This window comes from Ursus arctos, unplaced genomic scaffold (genome assembly GCF_023065955.2).
Source record: "Ursus arctos isolate Adak ecotype North America unplaced genomic scaffold, UrsArc2.0 scaffold_4, whole genome shotgun sequence".
Lineage (NCBI taxonomy): Eukaryota > Metazoa > Chordata > Mammalia > Carnivora > Ursidae > Ursus > Ursus arctos.
Window position 1 is genome coordinate 27081794 of NW_026623056.1, and position 21252 is coordinate 27103045.

At 40.6% G+C, this 21252-nt stretch overlaps 1 protein-coding gene across 2 annotated transcripts in view; it reads left to right on the top strand.

Annotated features, from left to right (window-relative positions):
* The first annotated feature begins 2902 nt into the window (after window positions 1–2902).
* The window catches only part of UBXN7 (UBX domain protein 7), a 59288-nt gene continuing 40938 nt past the window's right edge, over window positions 2903–21252 (top strand). Inside the window, exons 1-2 of one of the 2 annotated variants that reach the window (XM_026495765.4) lie at window positions 2990–3031; window positions 14650–14716. Coding sequence is in view for 1 of the 2 variants with exons in the window: in XM_026495755.4 (XP_026351540.2) it covers window positions 2959–3031 (73 nt within the window). In the remaining variant the exon portion in view is untranslated. Of the gene's footprint in view, window positions 3032–14649; window positions 14717–21252 lie in introns of both variants that reach the window. The other variant, XM_026495755.4, reaches the window with a different exon arrangement.

The following is a 21252-nucleotide window of genomic DNA, read 5'->3' on the forward strand; positions in this document are numbered from 1 at the left end:
AGCTTTGGGATATTTGTTTTTTGTTATCAAAAATTTTAACTTTTCGGGGCACCTGGGTGGCTCATGCCTTTGGCTTGGGTCATGGTCTTGCGGTCCTGGGATCAAGCTCCACATCGGGTTCCCTGCTCAACGGGGAGACTGTTTCTCTCTCTTCTCCCTGCTCATGCTCTCTCTTGCTATCTCTTTCTCTCAAATAAATAAATAAATAATTTCTAAAATTTTTAATTTTTCATTATTCAATATATAATATTTTTGCAGTTTCTTTTCTGAGGATAGTCCATGTTTTTTTAATAAAACATTTTCTATAATCTGAAGAATGTATTTAAATATATTTTCTTATGATTCTAAAGATCTTTCATATTCATTAATAATTCAAAAAGGCTTTTCAAAATTGTATTATTAATTTCCCACCTCATTTTCTTTTAGATTGTCTTTTAATCTCCACAACATCTTTTCTAGAGTTGTGGATAGCATAATCTTGACCACTTTTTCACAAGATTAATTGAAAAATCACATCGCTATATCTGAATTCTAATACCTCAGAAATAAATCTACAGGTTTGAGTTGTAGCTGCAGTAATAACTGCATCTAGTTTTTATAGTCAGTGGTGTTATACCATTTTATTTGGAGCCCGATTTTGCATGGTTGGCTATAGTGACACAGCCTTTAGGATTAAGGCCTTTAGGAAGGAGAGGATAGGGCACCTGGGTGGTTCAGTCTGTTAAGTGTCTGCCTTCAGCTCAGGTCATGATTCCAGGGTCCTGGGATTGAGCCCTGTGTCAGGCTCTCTGCTCAGCAGGGAGTCTGCTTCTCCCTCTCCATTTGCCTCTCCACGCACCCCCTCCCCGCTCATTCTCTCTCTCACTCTCTCTCTCAAATAAATAAAACCTTTAAAAAAAATAAAAATATTAAAGAAAAAAAATGAAGGTTTATTTATTTATTTTAGTGGGGGGAGTGGAAAGAGAGTGCAGGGAGGAGGGGCAGAGGGAGAGGGAGTCTTAGGCAGACTCCACGCTGAACATGGAGCCCAACGTGGGGCTCCATCTCATGACCCTGAGATCATGACTTGAGTTGAAATCAAGAGTCAGATGCTTACCCGTCTCAGCCATCCAGGCGCCCCATGGAGTATGCAACTCTTGATCCCAGAGTTGTGAGTTCAAGTCCCATATTGCCTGTAGAGATTACTTAAAAAAAAAAAAAAAGATTAAAAAAAAAATAATAAGGAAGGACAACCCTGTCAAAACCCCTCTCACCCTGAGAGCTTTTCCTGTATCCTCACTTAATAAAACTCACTTTACTCACTCTCAAAAAAAAAAAAAAAAAAAAAAAAAAGTAAGGAAGAGGTCACATTGTTTCTTGTCCTTGTTTTCCTCTCCTTTTTTGCACTTCTGTGTCAGTGTGAGCCAAACAGCTTCCCAAATCCATGACTGGTCTTTAGGATTTCCCAACAAACCCAGAGAATTGCAGTAACCTGGAGGTAGTGGTAGGACCAATCTTCCTCATTTAATTGACAATACTCTTGATAGGGAGTCTGTTTTCTGATATCGTATCAATATCTTCAATCGCAAGATATCAATCATATATTCCTGAAGCTATAACCCTATAGTTATCTTGATTTGACTTGGTTATTTCTTAATTCACCCCAGTAGCACATTTACACACTCTTAGGTTGGGTCAGTTCTCCAGATGACTCCTCTCATCTTTTACTAGACCATTTTCCTATATAGATGCAAAATACGTGGGTGGGAGATTAGAACCTAAATTAAGTCTCCTTAATTTTATTCTCATAAATGAAGGGAGGGATCATCAAATTTGAGTGCACCTCTATAATTGTTTTAAAAGTATAAGTAATATACTAATATTATCTGTTTAAAAATAAAAGATAGGGGCACCTGGGTGGCTCTGCGGGTTGAGCCTCCCGCTCTTAATTTCAGCTCATGGGTCATGATCTCAGGGTCATGAGATCCAGCCCCACTCTCTCAGCTTTCAGGGCGGAGTCTGCTGGCTTCTCTCCCTCTTCCTTCCCCCAACTCACCCTCGCATCTGAGCTCTCTCTCTAAAATAAATAAATAAAATCTTAAAAACAAAAGGATAAAAAACACTCAAAGTCTCCTTTTGCCATCCCTTTTATTGCTCCCCTCTCTAGGGGTCACCAGTATCCTTTTGAGTACAACTTTCCAATGCTCTTTCTATACATCTATACGTATACTGTATATACAAATACACATTCTATTTTTACCCAAATGACACCTCCTCGTTTTATAGGTGAGAAAATTAAGTGAGACCTTGAGGGGAGACATGGGTTGACAAATTTACTGAAGGAAAGTGGACTGGACAATCATTTATTTAAAACTACTATATGTCAGACTCTGCGCCCAGTGCTTTATTGGCACGAAGGGTTCTGGTATTTGACTTCTGTTGGATGGGTCGTCGCACTCGGTTAGCTAGACAGAGGTTGGGGAGCAGGTGCAAAAGACGCTTCAGTGCGATGTTGTAGGATTTGTATTTTGATAGGAGCTGCAGGAAACCTAGCAGAAAGCTATGGAGCTGCAAAAAAAGAAGGAAAAACTGTCATCGGCGGTTGGATCTGTCAATAAAACTTGTGAAGTTGAAACGCAAAGAGCCGAGCCCGAAGCTTATTTCGGAAACCAGGAACAGATATCGCGTCTATGAGACTGGCCTTGGAGCTTGAAGAGGAAGGCACCAGAGGTTGTAAAGGATGCCGCCGGCACACAGCAACCTCGCAGCCAACCACACCGGGAGAGCAGAGAGCGCTCCCGGACCGGCCTGGAAATGCGCCTGCGCCGATCGCCGCTGGGGGGTGGGGGGTGGGTGGGGGGCGGGAGGGGCGGAGCTTGGGGGCGGTCAATGAGCCTGCGCAAACCGCGCGGCGAGGTGGGGGAGGGCGGTCCGTGTGTGTCTGTGTTGTTGTTCGGCGGCAGCGGCGGCGGCGGTAAGATGGCTGCCCACGGGGGCTCCGCGGCGTCCTCGGCGCTGAAGGGGTTAATTCAGCAGTTCACCGCCATCACCGGTAAGAGACGCGGTTACCGGAAGGTGGAGAGTGGGGTCTGGAGCGGACGACCGTTCCGCCCCGGGCTTCCCCTTACCTTCATGCATTTCTCCCTCGGGCTTCACCCACAGCTCCCGTCCTCCCTTCTGAGGAAGAGGCGACGACGGCGTCGGGTCTCCGGGTTCAGGCGGGAGACAGCCCCCCCGCGCACCCCATACCTCGTTCTCGGTCTCCTTGCGGTGTGGAGGGAGACACCCCCACCCACCCCCAACGCCCCCCTTGTCAGCCAAGACCCGGGGAATGGGCCGATCTCATCCGCCCCCGCCGGCCCGGGGACCTGGGGGCGGGAGAGGTGGGGGGCCGCACCCGGGCCACCGCCCTCCTCCTCCTTCATCACCTTCTCTTCTCTGTGCAACCCTGGGGTGCAGTGCATCTCTCACCTCCTTTTTCCATTCTTCCTCGGCCAGGTCATTCTCCCCCAGTCCCTGGCCTGCCCTTCCCCTTTCTGGGCCCCTCAGAGCCATCGCCGTGGCCCTGGCGTGCTCGGGCCCTCCCGCCTTAACGGCGAGGCTGGTGGGTTCGGCAATGCCTTTACCGATTCTGGGGGATAGGCCGCTAGAAAGGGGGGTGCTGAGGAGTACCTTCAAGACAGAGGTTTTAAGAGAAGAATGAGGGGGAACCCCCCAACCTTAATAGGGAAGGCCTGGAGGAATCCTGGGTGGCGTTTCCCACCTCCCCATAATAAAATCATAAAGACTGGGACGATGGCGCCGGAGCCTCCTGCTGATAAAATAGGGATGGCGGCAGAAACTTCTCTGAGAGAAAGTCAGTTTTTGGGTGTCAGCATCCCCCAAACCCTCGGTTATTCTTTTCCTTTGGACCCCTGCGAAGGGCACACGCAGATCCTCTTACCGCCTGGAGGAAAGGCCCTAAGCCATTCTACGAATTCTCTATGCCTTGTTTCTCTCTGATGGTGCTGAACTTTTTTTGCATGAGTTATTAGAGGGCGGAGCAAATGATGAAGTTCTCTGTGGAGTGATTTGAGAGAAGAGTACTCCATGTGCCTGAGTGTAATTTTGCCGTTCTAGTTTGTCATTTTGGAAGGAGGTTAGAATGTTAGTTCCCTCTCTGAGCAGATCTGTACTTCATCTGGTTATTTGTTAGGTGCAGAGAAGGTTTCTACTGTTAATGTACCTAGAGTTTGACATATAATATCTGGTTAAGTAAAATTTTATATTGTTTTAACCAGACAGGTTGTATGCACGTTGCTGTTTTATAATTTAAAGCTAGTTTTATCTTTTGCTCTGAAATGACTACTAGACGTTTGATGCATTATCTAGCTGGTGGACATGAAACATCACGTCAAAACTGGTAAAGTAAAATTTGCAGTAAAATGGGGATGAGGAATGGAGTGATCAACTTTTCTTAATATTTTAAAACTTTTGTAATTGGACTATTAAAGATGTAGTGCATTTCCCAGTGTCTAAGCAGATCACTGTTACTGGGAAAATTAGGAAATTACTGTGTATATAAGTTAATATTGCAGCATTACCTTTTTATAGAAAAATCTTTGTAGTGAATCAGATATAGAATTTGTTATTATTAATCTTTAGATTTTTCTAGAGTTGGTTTAAGATGCCACCTATTTAATTTCAGTTTTTATGTTAATTACCACCACTTCAGGAACTCAGACTGTTTTTATGTTAAGGACCACCCCTTCAGGAACTCACTCACGTTATTTCTTCTAATTCAGCGTTTTTGTTAGATATGGACAAAACCCAAAGTGTGGTGAGATAAAATGGCTCACTTACTTGCTTTAATTCTGATTCTTTCTGCTAGCTTACATGGCTTGTTGCCTGGCTACAGGCCTTTCTATTCCTCAATCAGGTTGGAGACCCTTAGTAGACAATGGTATCTGCAAAAGGGAAGATACCTTAGATTGTTCTTAATGTATTATGAATTTCTATTAATAATTTTGGGGATTCTGGGGCTCCTGGCAGCCTCAGTCAGAAGAGCATGCAACTCCAATCTCAGGGTCGTGAGTTTGAGCCCCACATTGGATGTAGAGATTACTCAAATAAATTTAAAAAAGCTTAAAAAAATAATAACTTGGGGTTTTTTGTTTTTTATTTTTTAACAAGACAGTGATTAACTGTTAGAAACACATGATTAACCCCTTTAGTCTTTTTCACATATTTTAAAAAGTTTGGGGTTCTGTCCACATCTATTTTAAATTGTAGTTTTTATTTTTATTTTTATTTATTTTTTTTAAAGATTTTATTTATTTCTTCGACAGAGATAGAGACAGCCAGCAAGAGAGGGAACACAAGCAGGGGGAGTGGGAGAGGAAGAAGCAGGCTCATAGCGGAGGAGCCTGATGTGGGGCTCGATCCCAGAAAGATGGGATCACGCCCTGAGCCGAAGGCAGACGCTTAACCGCTGTGCCACCCAGGCGCCCCTAAATTGTAGTTTTTATGATAAAAGGGTATTTGATATTTATTCATTGCTGGATGAATTAAATTGACCTTAAGAGCTTATGCTATGATTTCAAAAAGATTTTACTTATCTGGAAGCCCAGCATTCTGGTGAAAGCAATGCATTTTCAAAAATATGAGCCTTACCTTTTCTGTGACGTTTAAAAATAGAACAGAAAACTGAAAGAATTTTATGTCTTATTTCTCACTAAGTAGAACAGATCTCTCCATATCATGTATGAGTATGAAGTAATGCTCTGATTTTTTTTTCTTATTTATTTTTATTTGGGTATAGTTAACACAATATTGTATTAGCTTCAGGTGTAATGACTGATTTTTTAAAAGTTTTATTTAAGATTTTCATTTATTTGAGAGAGAGCGTGTGCATGCCCAAAGACGAGCAGGGAGGAGGGGCAGAAGGAGAGAGAGAATCAGACTCCCCGAGGTGGGGCTCCATCCCACGACCCTGAGATCATGACCCGAGCCAAAGGCAGACATTTAACGGACCAGGCGCCCCTATTTTTATGTATTGATTTTTAAGGAGGCTCCATGCCTAATGTGGGGGGTTGAACTTGCGACCCTGAGATTAAGAGTCACATGCTGTACTGACTGAGACAGCCAGGCAAACCTGACTCTGATTTAAAAAAAAAAAACTTAAAAAAAATCACACACACACAAAAACCATAACATGAAATGATTTTGAAAAAAGTAAAAACTAATCTCTCACAACAACAATATATTCTTTTTTAAGATTTTATTTATTTATTTGACAGAGCACAAGCAGGGGGAATGGCAGGCAGAGGGGGAAGGAGAAGCAGACTCCCCGCCAAGCAGGGAGCCCAATGCAGGGTTCTATCCCAGGACCCCAGAATCACCACCTGAGCCGAAGAGAGACGCCCAACTGACTGAGCCACCCAGGCACCCCTCACAGCAGCAATATTTATTTTACATATTATCTTCCAATTCTTATTTGCATACTTAAAAAAATTTTTTTAAAGACTTTATTTAATTGGTCAGAGAGATTGTGAGCACGAGCAGGGGGAGTGGCAGGCAGAGGGAGAAGCAGGCTCCCTGCCAAGCACGGAGCTGGATGTGGGTGGGACCTGATCCTGGGACCCTGGGATCATGACCTGAGCCGAAAGCAGACATTTAACCAACTGAGCCACCCAGGTGTCCTATACTTACTTTTATTTTTACTGTGTTTTTTCTTATTTTTACATTGTGGACCATAGTATACATAATTTAGAATTCTAAGATTTTCAGTTAATATTACATCTAAATTTTTTTTCTTTGGTTAAACTCTGATAAGCAAGTAGCCAAGGGAAGTGTGACGGTCTTTGAAATACTCACATTGAGGGGCACCTGGGTGGCATAGTCGGTTGAGCATCTGCCTTCAGCTCAGGTCATGATCCTGTAGTCCCAGGATTGAGTCCCATTTTGGGTCCTCTGCCCGGTGGGGAGTCTGCTGCTCTCTCTGCCCCCACCCTGCTCGTACACTCTCTGTCTCAAATAAATTAAAAAAAAAAAAAGAAGAAGAAGTACATCGAGAAACTGTATACCTTTACCATTGATGATGTTAGAGTCATTTGAAGTTGCATAGAAAACCAGGCCTGTTACTTTATAGTCCACTACATTTTACAATATTTCTCAGTTTGATCTCCCTTGATATTCATCATACGTGGGTTTGAATGACTGTTGACTGCTATCAGTTCTTAAAACATGAGGAAAGAATGTGCTGCTGGATCTGAATGTAATTGCAAAAGGACAATTAAAATTTTTATTTAATCTCTACACCCAGTGTGGGGCTTGAACTCATGACCCCGAGATCAAGAGGTGCATGCTTCTCCAACTGAGCCAGGCAGGTACCCCCTAGAAGAACAATTTTTAAAGTTTTGAACCATGACAGTATCCCATTAACACCAACATGGGCTGACATCCAGCCACACATAGACAATGCACACATGTAATTAGAATAGTTTCATGGGATGAGGGATATATAGACACTATAGAATTGGTAAAAATTAACAGGCAATAGAAGGTGAGGACAAAATGTGAAGGAATAGAAAGTGGAGGCTGAGAAAAATACAAGAGTTTGTTACTGTAGAATTCCATAAAACTTTGTGCATAGTAGGCATACATGTACTTAATGAAATTATAGAATCTCAGTTATAGAAGAGACCTTAGTTTAATCTCTCTCTAAAATTGTTAAATGAATGCATATTTGTTACAGAAATTAGAAACTGTGGTGTGTGCAGTATTTGGGTTTGTGGCCAATTTCCATTCATATTCTTTTCTACAATACATTTCTGTTGGGTTAGTATTAAAATATGTTTAAGTTCTCTGTCAGGAAAGATGGTTGCAAGTGTTCTAGATATCATGAGAAAACTCTTTTGGAATTTTAAGAACTATTTCAGAAGGTGATGATGTTTGAGCAGAATTTAGAGAGGTAATAAATTTTGAGTTGTGAATGGAATCTTACTGATAAATTCAGTTATTGATAGAGTACTATGTGCCTGGCATGGTTCAGATCCTGGGGAATACTACTGTGAGAAAGACAAGTTTTCTGTGCTCAAAAAGCATAAAGGTTAATGGGAATACAGACACATAAATAGGTATTATAATACAATGGGAGAATGGTAAGTAGCTATTATGGGAGCACAAAAGACAGAGGTAAAGAAAGGTTTCCCAGAAGAAGTAATTTCTTAGCTAAAACTTAGAGGAGATGGAACTTAATTTAAAAGAAAGAAAGAAAGAAAGAACTTAGAGATGTTTGAACTTAATTTAAAAGAAAGAAAGAAAGAAAGAAAGAAAGAAAGAAAGAAAGAAAGAAAAAAGCCTTAGAGATGTTTCTGATAGGAGGAACATGTACAAAGGCCTGGAGGAGAGACGGACAGATACACACACATACCAAGACAAGAAAGGAGAGACAGTAGATTTAGGGAGTTGATGATAATTCCAAATGAATAGGGCATAGCTAGTGGGAGATGCAGTAAATTGAGCTGAAGAGGTAAGTGGGTGGGTGCCAGATTAGGAAGGGCTTTGTAACCCATGTTAAATCTTGGCAGTATTCTGAGTGTAGTGCGGAGTCAATGAAAAATTTAATTGGGGGAGTGACGTAACCAGATTTAGATTTTTTAGAAAGACCTACTTGGCTATAGTGGAGAAGAGGCAGGCATCGAGACTAGTAGAAAACTGTTGCTTTAATCCAAGAAAGACACTGGTGTCCTTATTGAAATAAGTTTGTGGCAGAGAAGTGGAAGATAAGGGAAGAAAGTTATGGGAAGAAGCCAGAGGAGTCAGAATGAAGCTTAGGATTCTGTTTTGGACATCTAGGTGTATAATGGTGCTATTCATGAAGGTTATGGAAGAGGGGAGAAGATGATTAGTTCAGTTTCAGATAAGTTGCTGCCTGTGAGACTTCCAAAGCGGACTGTTCAATAAGCAAATGACTGCGTCTAGAAAGAGGAGTGACATCTGAGGAGTTGTAGCAATGGCGGTTGAAGCTATAGATGTGAATAGCATCTTGCAGGGAGAGTGTACTGTGAGAAAACAGTAGGCTCCAGGACACAAAGCTGAAGGAACACTAATATCTGACACAGCGCAAAGAAGAAAGTACAGAGAAACCAAAGATTAGGAGGAAAACCAGGAGAATGTAATGGTACTTCCAACATCAGGAGTATGGCAGTAACTGAGATATTAGGTGTGCTCTTGAGGAAACCAGAAATCATTGAATATTCATAGATTTTTTTAAGAGGGCAGGAGGGGCAGTGGGAGAGGGTGAGAGAGAATCTTAAGCAGGCTCCACGGCCAGCACAGAGCCGGATGTTGGGCTGGATCTCACAACCCTGAGATCATGACCTGAGCCGAAATCAAGAGTTGGCCCAACGCTCAACTGACTGAGTGACCCAGGCGCACCTGGGGCTGAAAGATATCTTAAAAACCATCTTGACTCATTTCTGAGTTAACCAAATGAGAAGGAAAGTGACTTAGGGTTATATGTCTAGATCAGTGCTCTTCAAACCTTTTTGGAGGAAAGGACCTCTTTTTTTTTTTTTTTTTTTTTTTTAATTTCCAGTCCTCATGGACAAGTACTTTTATAATACAATAAAAACTAATTGCTTGAAAAATGAAATAAAAATAACAGAAAATATAAGCCCAAATTCTTTTTACAATTAAGGTATAATTTGCATGCAGTAAAATCTGCCCTTTTTAGTGTGTAGTTATGAATTTTGATAAAGGTGTTCAATTCTGTAACCACAGTGAAGTTGTAAAAACAGTTCTGTCATCCTCAGAAATTCTTCCTGCCCCTTTGTAGTCAATCCCTCCCTCCACCTATAGCCTAATCTTTTTGTCTATTGTTTTTCTTTTCCAGAATGTCATGTAAATGGAATCACAGTATGTAGCCTTTTGAGTATGGCTTCTTTCACTTAGCATACTACATTTGAGATTCATTCATATTGTTGTGGTATGAGTAGTTCCTTCCTTTTTATTGGTGAATAGTATGTCATTAAATGGATATACTACAATTTGTTTATCCATTCATTAAGTGAATGGATAATTGTGCTGTTTCCAGTTTGGGAGATTATAAATAAAGCTACTAAAAATATTAACATACAAATGTGTGAATGTAAATTTTCATTTAATTTGGATAAATACCTAGAGTGGGATAATTGGATTATATGATAGGTGTATAGCTTTAAGAAATTGCCAAATTGTTTTCCAAGGCCACAATTTGCATTCCCATCAGCAATATATGAGAGTTCAGTTGCCCATTTGGTATTTTTATTTTTTAAATTATTTTATTTTTTGTTCATTTGGTATTTTTAATTTTTTGTAGTCATTTTAGTAGGTGTGTAAAGGTATATTTTTGTGGTTTTAATTTGCATTTCCCTAGCGACTAATGATATTGGGCATTTTTTCATATGACAGTTTGCCATCCATAAATCTTTCAAGCCTGAACTTTTTTTTTTTAAAGATTTTATTTATTTATTTGACAGAGAGAGACAGCCAGTGAGAGAGGAAACACAGGCAGGGGGAGTGGGAGAGGAAGAAGCAGGCTCCTAGTGGAGGAGCCTGATATGGGACTCAATCCCAGAACGCTGGGATCACGCCCTGAGCCGAAGGCAGACGCTTAACGACTGCGCCACCCAGGCGCCCCTCAAGTCTGAACTTTTAATTATTAGATTGCACAGACATAAAATTACTCTATCAAATTGTTATAAAAGTTTCTAAATACTTACACTGGAATTTTTTTATTATTATCATTTTTTAAGATTTTATTTATTTATTTGACAGAGAGAGGCAGCAAGAGAGGAAACACAAGCAGGGGGAGTGGGAGAGAAAGAAGCAGCATAGGAGCCCGATGCGGGGCTCGATCCCAGAACGCCGGGATCACACCCTGAGCCGAAGGCAGACGCTTAACAACTGAGCCACCCAGGCGCCCCTTAACTGGAATTTCTGCTTTAATCTTGTCATGGACTGGAGATAGCTGGTCTGAGGGACCACACACACTTTGGGTACCACTGGTCTTAGGTAATGGCAGAACAGGGTCTAGAATTCTGGTGTCTTTACTCCTAAGCCTATGCATTTTTCATCATATTACTACTACCCTCACTATAGTTTCCTTTTGTTGATCCAACAAAAATTAGCTTTGTTTATCTGTCCCCTACCTCAATCATTTCGTATCTCTTGTACTTACTAAATTTAGTTTTCTGAGTATAACGTTTTGTGGGTGTTTTTTTTTTTTTCAATGTTTTCAGTTCCTGAATGCTTAAAAATTTTACATCAGGATGGGAGACTGATGAAGTTAGCTTTCACCTTACTTCTTACAACTAGCACTCCTGTTTCCTAGGTGGACAGTCTAGCTTACTTTGTTATCATTTCTGGAGGAAAGGTAGAACTAAAAAGTAATCTCTTTGTGTCTTTATCATTTCTGTTCTCTATCCTTCTGGGATAATAAGGGTTTGTTGTATAGAGAGATTCTTTTCTCTTTTCTTTCTTTCTCTCTGACTGCTGTACTTTGGTTCCTTGAAAGTATTGGAGAGACTAATTTTTTTGGCACTTGAAACTGATGTAGAGAATAGGCATAAGGGACAACTATCATTTGGAAAATCTCTTGGTTCTTTCTTCCAGCTGTGGTGGAGATATGGACTGCATTACGGGTTTTGGGCTATTTCCTATTTCAAGTCATTAATGGAGAGAGTGTGAACTAAGAGGCAGCAGCAAAGAAATGGCCACTGGTAAATTGTATACCACAGGCTGGGTTAAGTAATGCACTTTGGTGCCATTAGCAGGCTTAAAACAGACGAAAGAAAAGATAAGGGGTAAATAAAAAGGGTGCATGTAGTGGGAAATAGTAAAGTGGAGCTCCTGCCAAAGATTATAGATTGAATTTTTGTGTGCCCCCCCCCCCCCATTTCATATGTTGAGATCCTAAACCCTCAGTGTGGTGGTATCAGGAGGTGGGGTCCTTTGGGAGGAGATTAGGTCATGAGGATGGAGCTCTCATGAGTGGGACTAGTGTCCTTAAAAAAGAGACCCCAGGGAACACTCTCGCCCCTTCTGTAGGACACAGTGAGAAGACAGCTGTGTTTGTTCTTTTTTTTTTTTTTTTTAAATATACTTAAAAAAAAGCTTTTTATTTTCTTAAGTAATCTTTACACCCAGTGTAGGGCTCAAACTCACAACCCCTCGATCAAGAGTCACATGCTCTAATGTCTGAGCCAGCAAGGTGCCCCAAGACAGCTGTCTTTGAACCAGGAAGCAGGCCTGTACCACATACCAAATCTGTTGGAGCCTTGATCTTGGGCTTCTCAGGCTCCAGACTGTGAGAAATAAGTGTTTGTTGTTTTAGCCACCCAGTCCTGGGTTTTTTTGTTAGAGCAGCCTGAGCACACTAAGATGCAGGGTTAGATTAAGCTATCCTGTTGCTGCCTGTAATATTAAGACCTCAAAATAAGCCCATTTAAACAAGTGTACAGATAGTTTAAATCTGCAAACTTGTGTTATTAGTCCCTCCCCTTTAAAAAAAGATATGTTTTTTATTCTGAATATAATAAGGTAGAAGTTCAAAATTTTTATAGCTGACCCATCAAAAATAGTTATCACCTCTGAATATAAAGATAAAACTTGCAACTTGATTAAACTTGTTGATCGCTATTCCTTTCCCCTGTATCATTTAGTTCTCCATACTTATTCTCTGCCTTCTCAGTTAACCTTCCCTTCTTCCTATTCCTCTTTAGTTCATGGGGAGCGTTACTGGCATTTTGGCTCGGACAGTTTTTTGTTGTGTAGGACTGTTCTATCCGTTTCAGAAGATTTAGCACTTGTATTTATTTCCTGTGGCTGCTGTAACAAATTACCACAAGCTTTATGGCTTAACACACATTTATTCTCTCACAGTTCTGGAGGTCGTAAGTCTGAAATGAAGGTGTGAGCAGTCTTTGGGGGAGGGGAGGTGTTTTTCAATGACCTGTAGCATCCCTGGCTTCTCTCCACTGAACGCCAGTAGTGCTCCCTCAGCCCCCAGTCATGAAACACCAAAGATGGTCTCTCACATTACTAAATGCTCTACTACTTCCCAACATTAAGAACTGCTGGAACCTTTAATTATCTCTCCCTTGTCTTCTGTTTCTAAAATGATGCACTAAGTGATACAAGCGATACATTAAGAATGGTTATACAAGCAAGATGACTCAGATAATTTGGCTTTATTTAAGAAGGTGAATGGTGTACTTTGTTTCTTGGGCCCCTCTCTAATACTACCTTCTTCAGTCTTGCCAGGGTTTAGCATGTGCTTTCTTTTAAAAAAAATATTCATAGGTAGAGGCCTCTTTATTTATTTTATTTTATTTTATTTTATTTTATTTTATTATTTTTATTTTTTATTTATTTATTTTTTTTTTAAAGATTTTATTTATTTATTCGACAGAGACAGAGACAGCCAGCGAGAGAGGGAACACAAGCAGGGGGAGTGGGAGAGGAAGAAGCAGGCTCATAGCGGAGGAGCCTGATGTGGGGCTCGATCCCAGAAAGATGGGATCACGCCCTGAGCCGAAGGCAGACGCTTAACCGCTGTGCCACCCAGGCGCCCCTTATTTTATTATTTTTAAAGATTTTATTTATTTATTCGACAGAGAGACAGCCAGTGAGAGAGGGAACACAAGCAGGGGGAGTGTGAGAGGAAGAAGCAGGCTCCCAGCGGAGGAGCCTGACATGGGGCTCGATCCCAGAACGCCAGGATCACGCCCCGAGCCAAAGGCAGACGCCCAACGACTGCACCACCCAGGCGCCCCGAGGCCTCTTTATTTTTGAATGCTCTTACAGGTCACTGACAAGCGCCAGTGATGCACGTTATCCTGTCATATTGTCAACAGAGATATGATAGGGCTGTCTCTGGATATGCTGCTTTCAGCTTAGATTCTAGTGTTAAATAGTTAAGTAAGGATTATAAATAAGATGGCAGTTCTGGGCCTCAAGTGTTGATACCATCTGCCCCCAAAATATCACAGTTATTATTTCCCTTATTATAGCTTTATTTTTGTGTCTTAAAGTCATTCCCTGTAGAATCCCTTTTAATAAATTCTATTTCAATCTATAGTTCAATAAACCTATGGACCTAGGAAATTTTGGAATACTTACCTATACTTTTATTAAGTTTTCTACTGCCACTATAACACCTTCTGATGCTTCTCAATCATACTGGAATGCTGCTTAGTTACAGGTTTCTTTAAAGCAGATCTCTTTTGGTATTGTTTTATTCTGTATAGCATTCATTTTTTTCCTAGTGATATTTCTTATTATATTTCTGCTTTAAAAAAAAATAAGTATTTAACGTGAGTGAAGCACATGTTCATAGCATCAGATGAGTGAGGGAAAGAAAACTGAGATGTCTTACTCCGCCTGCCTATTTGCCAATAAGGAGCTGTGCCAAATCCTTTAACGTAAATTTTCTTAATCTACACAGGCACTTCATAGAGTTGGTAATATCCCCATTTTATAACTGAAGAAACTGAGAGCTAGAGAACTTAGTAACTAGATCAAAGTCACACAACTTGACTAGGAGTCAAATTCAGGTTTATTTGAGTAGTATCCATGCTCTTAATATCTATACTATACTCCCTGAGAACGAAGGGAACATGAAGAATGTTTTTTTCTTCCTTACAGTGTATAGGACTGGCCAGAGGAAAAATTTGATATCTTCATTCCAACTGTTTGGTGTCTCTATCCTCAGGTACCCAGTATCTTTTTCATGCTCTAAGGTACCTCCCACCTCAATGCAGCACTTCTTGTAGGCCTTCCTTAGCTTTCCTGCAAAAGGCACCTGGGTGCTAAATCTACTTATATCTCTTTTTTTCCTGACCCACCTCCCTTAATCTCGTATTTTCACCCTCAGTTTATGGGGTTTTAGAGTGTAGCTCTACATCTAATGAAGAAATGAATAAAAGATTAACTGGGTGGCTCAGTTGGTTAGGCTTCCGACTCCTGATTTCGGCTCAGGTGGTGATCTCAGGGTTGTCAGATCAAGCCCTGCTTCCCGCTCTGCGCTCAGTGCGGAGTCTGCTTAAGACTCTTTCCCCATCTCCCTTTGCCTGCCACCTCTAAAAAAATAAAGAAATAAAATAAAAATAAAAAAAGCTTGTTTGTTTACCTAAATCTCGTCAGTGGTTGCATTTTAGGCAGCATAATAAAGTGAAAAAAATGTAGGCAGTTAGGAAAGGCCTTTTAGTATAGGCAGAACATATTGTTGACAGGCGAGCTTGCCTGAGGATTGGTTTTACAAGTTCCTGATTTTCATACCATCTTTTATTTTACTTCAGACCCCACAGATTTTCTGAAGAGTTCCCAGTCAGTTGTGTTGGAGTTCTGATAGTTGGTAGGGTGGTAGGGTGGTAGAGAGGATGACAACACCTATTTGGATGCAGTGGTCATTTTTAAGTTGAATTTCCTTGTGAACACATTTCAGAAGGAGGGAAAGCAGCCAGCATTGGTTGCTATTATGGCAGAGGGAGTTTCACTCCCCCACCAACATATTCTTTGTGATTTTTTATGGTGCTTTAGTGCAGTGTGAGCACCTAGAAAGACAAGAGCCAAAAATGATATGAACTCTGCGATTTAATTCTCTGAGAAGGAAAAGATTAGTGGATGCCTTGTGAAGCTGGTTTTAGCATTCTTTATGAGGCAAATGCAGCAGTTCATACATCTCTCTGCTAGAACAAGCAGCCAGAGTGGTCTACCTATGGGAACCTTTTAACTTTCAGAAGTTGCTGTGTAGATAAGTAAATTAAAATGGAATACAATAGACATTGACCTCTTAGCATTTAAGAAGTATAATGGAAAAGTATTAGGAAGGCACTAAAACAAAGCCTCAGGTTTTATGACAACTAGTATGGAAACACGAGTCTCAAAATTGTTCATCACATTTGTGCTGGTTTTGCCCCGAGATTACCTAAGGTTGGCTCTTTGGATATTTGAGCTCCTCATTCCCCTCAAAAAGTTGCATATGTCTGTGTTTTGAAATTTCTTTTTTTTAAAGATTTATTTATTTTAGAGTGTGAGTGTATGTGGGGGAGGGGTAAAGGGAGAGGCAGGGAGAATCTCAAGCAGGCTCCCCACTGAGTGTGGAGGCCAGTGCAACTGAGGGCTCAGTCTCATGACCCTGAGATCATGACCTGAGCTGAAAACAAGAGTCGGATGCCCAACTGACTGAGCCATGCAGGCGCCCTGAAATTTCATTTTAAAAGTTTTACTAATGGTGAGAATGGTGTTTACTAATGGTGAGGATGTAAATTTGTACATACTAGAACTTGAGAACTTGATTGAGAGCTTGATTGAGACCTTGGGAGAGATAACTGGTATGAGAAATGAGAACTGGGCAAGTTCAGTGAATTCTTGAAGTTTGTAAGATGGAAAAGCTGGCACAGACAAGGATAGAGATTGAGACTTCATGGAAAAGTATACATCTATTCCTATATCTACTTCAAGGGGAGGAGGAAGGTCTAAAACTTAACAGAATAGTGGGTATTTAGTGTGTTGTCAAGAAAAATGAGGGGACTGATTTGATATAACTATCCATATTATGCAAAGGCATGGCATTCTGAACTAACACCAAGGAATCTGCGTAGGTTACGAAGACCTGTGTGGCTGGAGGGGATGGTATAGGGATGAGATGAGAGGAGAGGGGTATCATTTGGAAGCAGTAAATAAGGGTCAGATCTTATTGGCAGCTTAAGAGAGATGAAGACTTCCAGTCAGCAAAGCACAACTATTGATACAGAGGAGACAATCAAATTTACATTATTTAGCAGTGTAGAAGGTCTATCAAAGGGAGCATGACCAAGAGCCTAGAGAATGCAGTAGTTCATGTAAGAGGTAAAGGCTTGAACGAAGACTATAGCAATGGACTTAGAGCGAAAAGGATGGGTTGGAGTGGTTTCAATTAGATGGAAACTGTAGGAGTTGTTGGTTGACTGATGGGATGTTTGAGGTTGAAGGAGAGAGAAGGGTTGGAAGTTTCTTAAATTTGAGTAATACATGAAGCCTTTTTGAAGGAAAAAGTCTCCCTGGGCCTCTGTAAGTAAAATGACCATCTGTATACCCAGATATACAGCAGACTTCAAATGAGAGGCAATTCTCTGTGCCCAATTCCCAAAAAAGATTTCTCACTAACATAAATATACAAATTTGTAGGAACTTAAGTCAAATGACCAGATGCTTTTTTGTAATTTTTTAAATTGATTTAACATTACATCCTAATATTATGTAATTATGGTTTTCCCACTTGTGTTTCATGAAATAATTTTTTTCAAATATTTTTTTTTTTTTTTTAAGTAAACTACTCACATGGGGCTCAAACTCACAACCCTGAGATGAAGAGTCATATGCTCTACCTACTGAGCCAGCCAGGCACACCTCATGAAATAATTCTGTTCAGTTTTTTCCACTGGCATCGTAGATAGATGTCTTTGTCAGCTTTCTGACAAAGCAGTATCTGCTCCGTCATCTGCCAGTTTTTTGGAGCATGTGATTTTCGCTTTAGATAGTTTGAGATAGAGCACTTTTAAAATTTGTATGTGATGCTCTCAGTGGAAATTTAATCTTAAGAACATGAATAGATCTTAAGTACCCACTTGCTGTTTGTGCTTTCCACGGTGTAACCATATTGCTTTATAAATGAAAGTTAAAGCATAAACATATGCACACAGTATAAAATTCAAAGGATATGGAAGTGGTGTTTTGGCTGAAGCCTGACCTTTTTTCCCTGGTATGTCAGCTGGTGAACTGAAGTACTGTGAGATAGCTCTAAGTCAGTTTATTAGACATTGATCATATGCAAGCAAGCACAGTGGTAGGTGCTGGGTATACCAAGACAAAAGCCAGTCCCTGTGTTCAAGAAGCTTCTCCTCTTTCCTTGGAGCCAAAAAGTAAACCAACATTTACTACTTAGTAGTATACTCATGTATATAATAGAAGAGTATCATAGGGATGGGAGTGGGGAGGTGGTGTAGAGAATGCTTAGCACACAAATGGACAGAGTAACACTTAGGGTGGTTCTTGAGCATGCATGAAGTAGATGAAGGGGAGATGAGGAGGGTAAGGACATTCCAAGCATGTAATTCAGTATGAATTCTGTAGGATGGGGAAGAGGAGAGGGAAAACCAGAGAGATGAGCTGAGGCCTGATCACAAAGGACTTTCCAGATCATAAAGATTTTGGAATTTATATTGTATACTGTGGTGTCAGAGAGCCATTAAAAAGGTTTGGTTTTGTTTTGTTTTAGCCACTAAAGAGTTTTTAAGTGGATGTGTGTGTGTATGAGAGAGAGAATGAGAATCAGACTTGTATTTTAGAGTATAACCGCAGCAGCAAGGTGGAAGATAGAATGGTGATCAGTTAGGAGTCTCTTGTAGTAATCCAGGTAAGAAGTATTGTGGGCTTCATTTAAAGCCTTGGAACTAGTAGTAAAGGGATGCCTGGGTGGCTCAGTCAGTTAAGTGTCTGCCTTCGGCTCAGGTCATGAGCCCAGGGTCCTGGGATTGAGCCCTGCATCAGGCTCCTTACCCAGTGGGGAGCCTGCTTCTTCCCCTGCTTGTGCGCGCGCTCTCTCTCTCTCTCTCTAGCAAATAAATAAATAAAATCTTTAAGAAGAAAAGAACTAATGGTAGAAAAGAGAAAACAAATGAAAGATGTTAAGAGGAGGATCAGCACTTCCATTTCTGGCAGTAGGTGTAAACTAGAGAGAGATCATGAATAACCCTCTTGCTGAGAAAAATCCTAAATGAAATGTGTATTAAAAAATATGTTTTTTTCAAAATACATCATTGGGCGGGTGAGAAAGTAAGGAATACTTTGAGGCTAAAAATGAAATTGGGAATGTGGATGTTAGCTAGATTTAAAGGAAGCCTTTACCCTGGTGGAATCTGCCCAAATTGAGTGGCTTTAAACTTCTCTTTTGATAGCCTCATAGGGCCCAGGAAATGGGAAGCAATGCCTGTGGTCTCCCTAAGGAGAAGAGTCTGATAGGAGACCCTTTCCCCTCATGAAGCTGAGACTTTGTTTCAACCTTGGCATTTGGAGAGTGGCAGGAGATATGTCACTGAGAATTTATAACAAGGGTCTTTATAGGGTCACATTTTCCATGAGGTCTTACATAACTTAAGTATATATTTAAAGTGCTCTTTGTTGGGGCACCTGGGTGGCTCAGTCGGTTAAGCATCTGCTTTTCAGCTCAGGTCATGATCTCCAGGTCCTGGGATCGAGCCCTGCATCAGGCTTCCTGCTTAGCAGGGAGTCTGCTTCTCTCTCTCTCTGCCTCTGCCCCCCACCCCCACTGCTTATTCTCTCTCTTTCAAATAAATAAATAAAATCTTTAAAAAAATAATAAAATGGTCTTTGGTAGTGTCCACAGGTGCCTTACAAAATTTATCAAATCAAATCCTCTTAGGAGGAATGTCCCTTCAACCCTTGCTTCAAAAATCTACAGAATTAAAAATGCAAGGCACATGAGATCACAGGAAAAAAAATCACAGAATGCGCAAAAATGCACATGAACAAGAGCCAGCAGAAACCCCCACAGACTGCAGAAAGTTTGTCTTAGTAATTCCGATAAATTTGATCAGTATGTTTGAAGAAATGAAAAGTTTGAAATATGAGTATAAAGGAAGGGTCTCTGAAACATGAACAGGCATCTTAGGAAAAAAACAAAAACAGAACTTCTAGTTATAAAAAATTAACTGAAATGAAAAACTCAGTGAAGAGATTAAGAAACAACAATAACCACAACTACGAAAAGAACAGGCTGGCACAGCATAGAGTGAAGAGTTCTAACATATATCTAATTAGAGTTCCAGAAAGAAAGAAGTGTGACTGGAGGAGTATCGTAATTGTTAAATAGAAATAGCTGCAAATTTTTTGGAATTGATAAAAGATAACAGTCCTTACATGGTGGAAGTGCGGTGAATCCCAAGGAAATAAGTAAAATCAGCCACGACAAATTAGTGTGAAACTGCAGAAGACCAAAGAGAAAATCTTAAAAACAACTAAAGAGGAACAACAGATTGCTATAAAAAGGATTTTCTCTGGTCCAACAACTGATTTCCCAGCAGCAACAACAGAAGCCAGAGGACATTGGAATGCTGTCTTTACTATACTGAGAGAAAATGGCTGTCAGCCTGAAAATAGAATATCCCGTAAAACTGTCTTTCAGGAATGACAACAAAATAAAGACATTTTCAAACCAAACGCACGTGTGCGCGCGGACACACACACACACACCCACCCTTTAGAAGGAAATTATAAGGTACATGATTCTGGTAGAAGGAAAGTCATCCCAGATGGAAAACCTGCAATGTGTTTTAAATGGTCACAAAATGTTCAATCAAATAGATTCTACAATTTAGATTCTAGTACTATTGGACATTTATGCTTCTGATTTTCCAATATTCACTGAAACTATGCTGGACATGTATATGGACATTTATGCTTGTAGTATTTGATATGGAATATATAAAGGAGTAAATCTTTTGGGGCGTCTGGGTGGCTCAGTCTAGGCATCTGACTCTTGGTTTCAGCTCGGGTCATGATCTCATGGGTCGTGTTACAAGCCCTGTGTGGGGCTTTGTGTTCATCATGGAGTCTGCTTGAAGATTCTCTCCCTCTTCCCCATGCCCCACTCCTGCGTGCGTGCATGTGCCCTCGCTCAAATAAATCTTTAAAAAAAAAGTCCTTTTTTGAGTAGAAACCCAAATTATTGGGTCAAAAAGGAAGGAGTACTTTTTGATACATGTTGTAAAATTGGCTTTACCAATTTACATTGCATCTAACAGACTATTCTGGCTTTACAAATGAATAAATGTGTGTAGGGTCAGTTTTAAATGTTGAAGATTGACTTTTTTTTTTAGAGAGAGAGAAAGAGAGAGTGGGGGTGGGTGGTTGGGGGGGCAGAGGGAGAGTGAGAGAGAGAATCTTAAACAGGCTCCACGCCGATGGTTGAGTTGGTGAAGGGCTCGATCTCATGACCCTGAGATAATGACCTGAGCCAAAATCAAGAGTCGGAAGCTTAAGTGACTGAGCCACCCAGGTGCCCTGAAGACTGACATTTCTTCCCATTTTGACTTGGTTATAGTTTTGACAAAATGTCTCATCTCACTTCTCTTGCTGTGTTATTAAAAAATGCTTTCTTTTTAATGGAAACGCTAACTGAAATGCATTTTTTAAAAAAAGATTTTATTTGTTTGACGGAGAGAGAGAGAAAGAGAGAGAGGGCATACA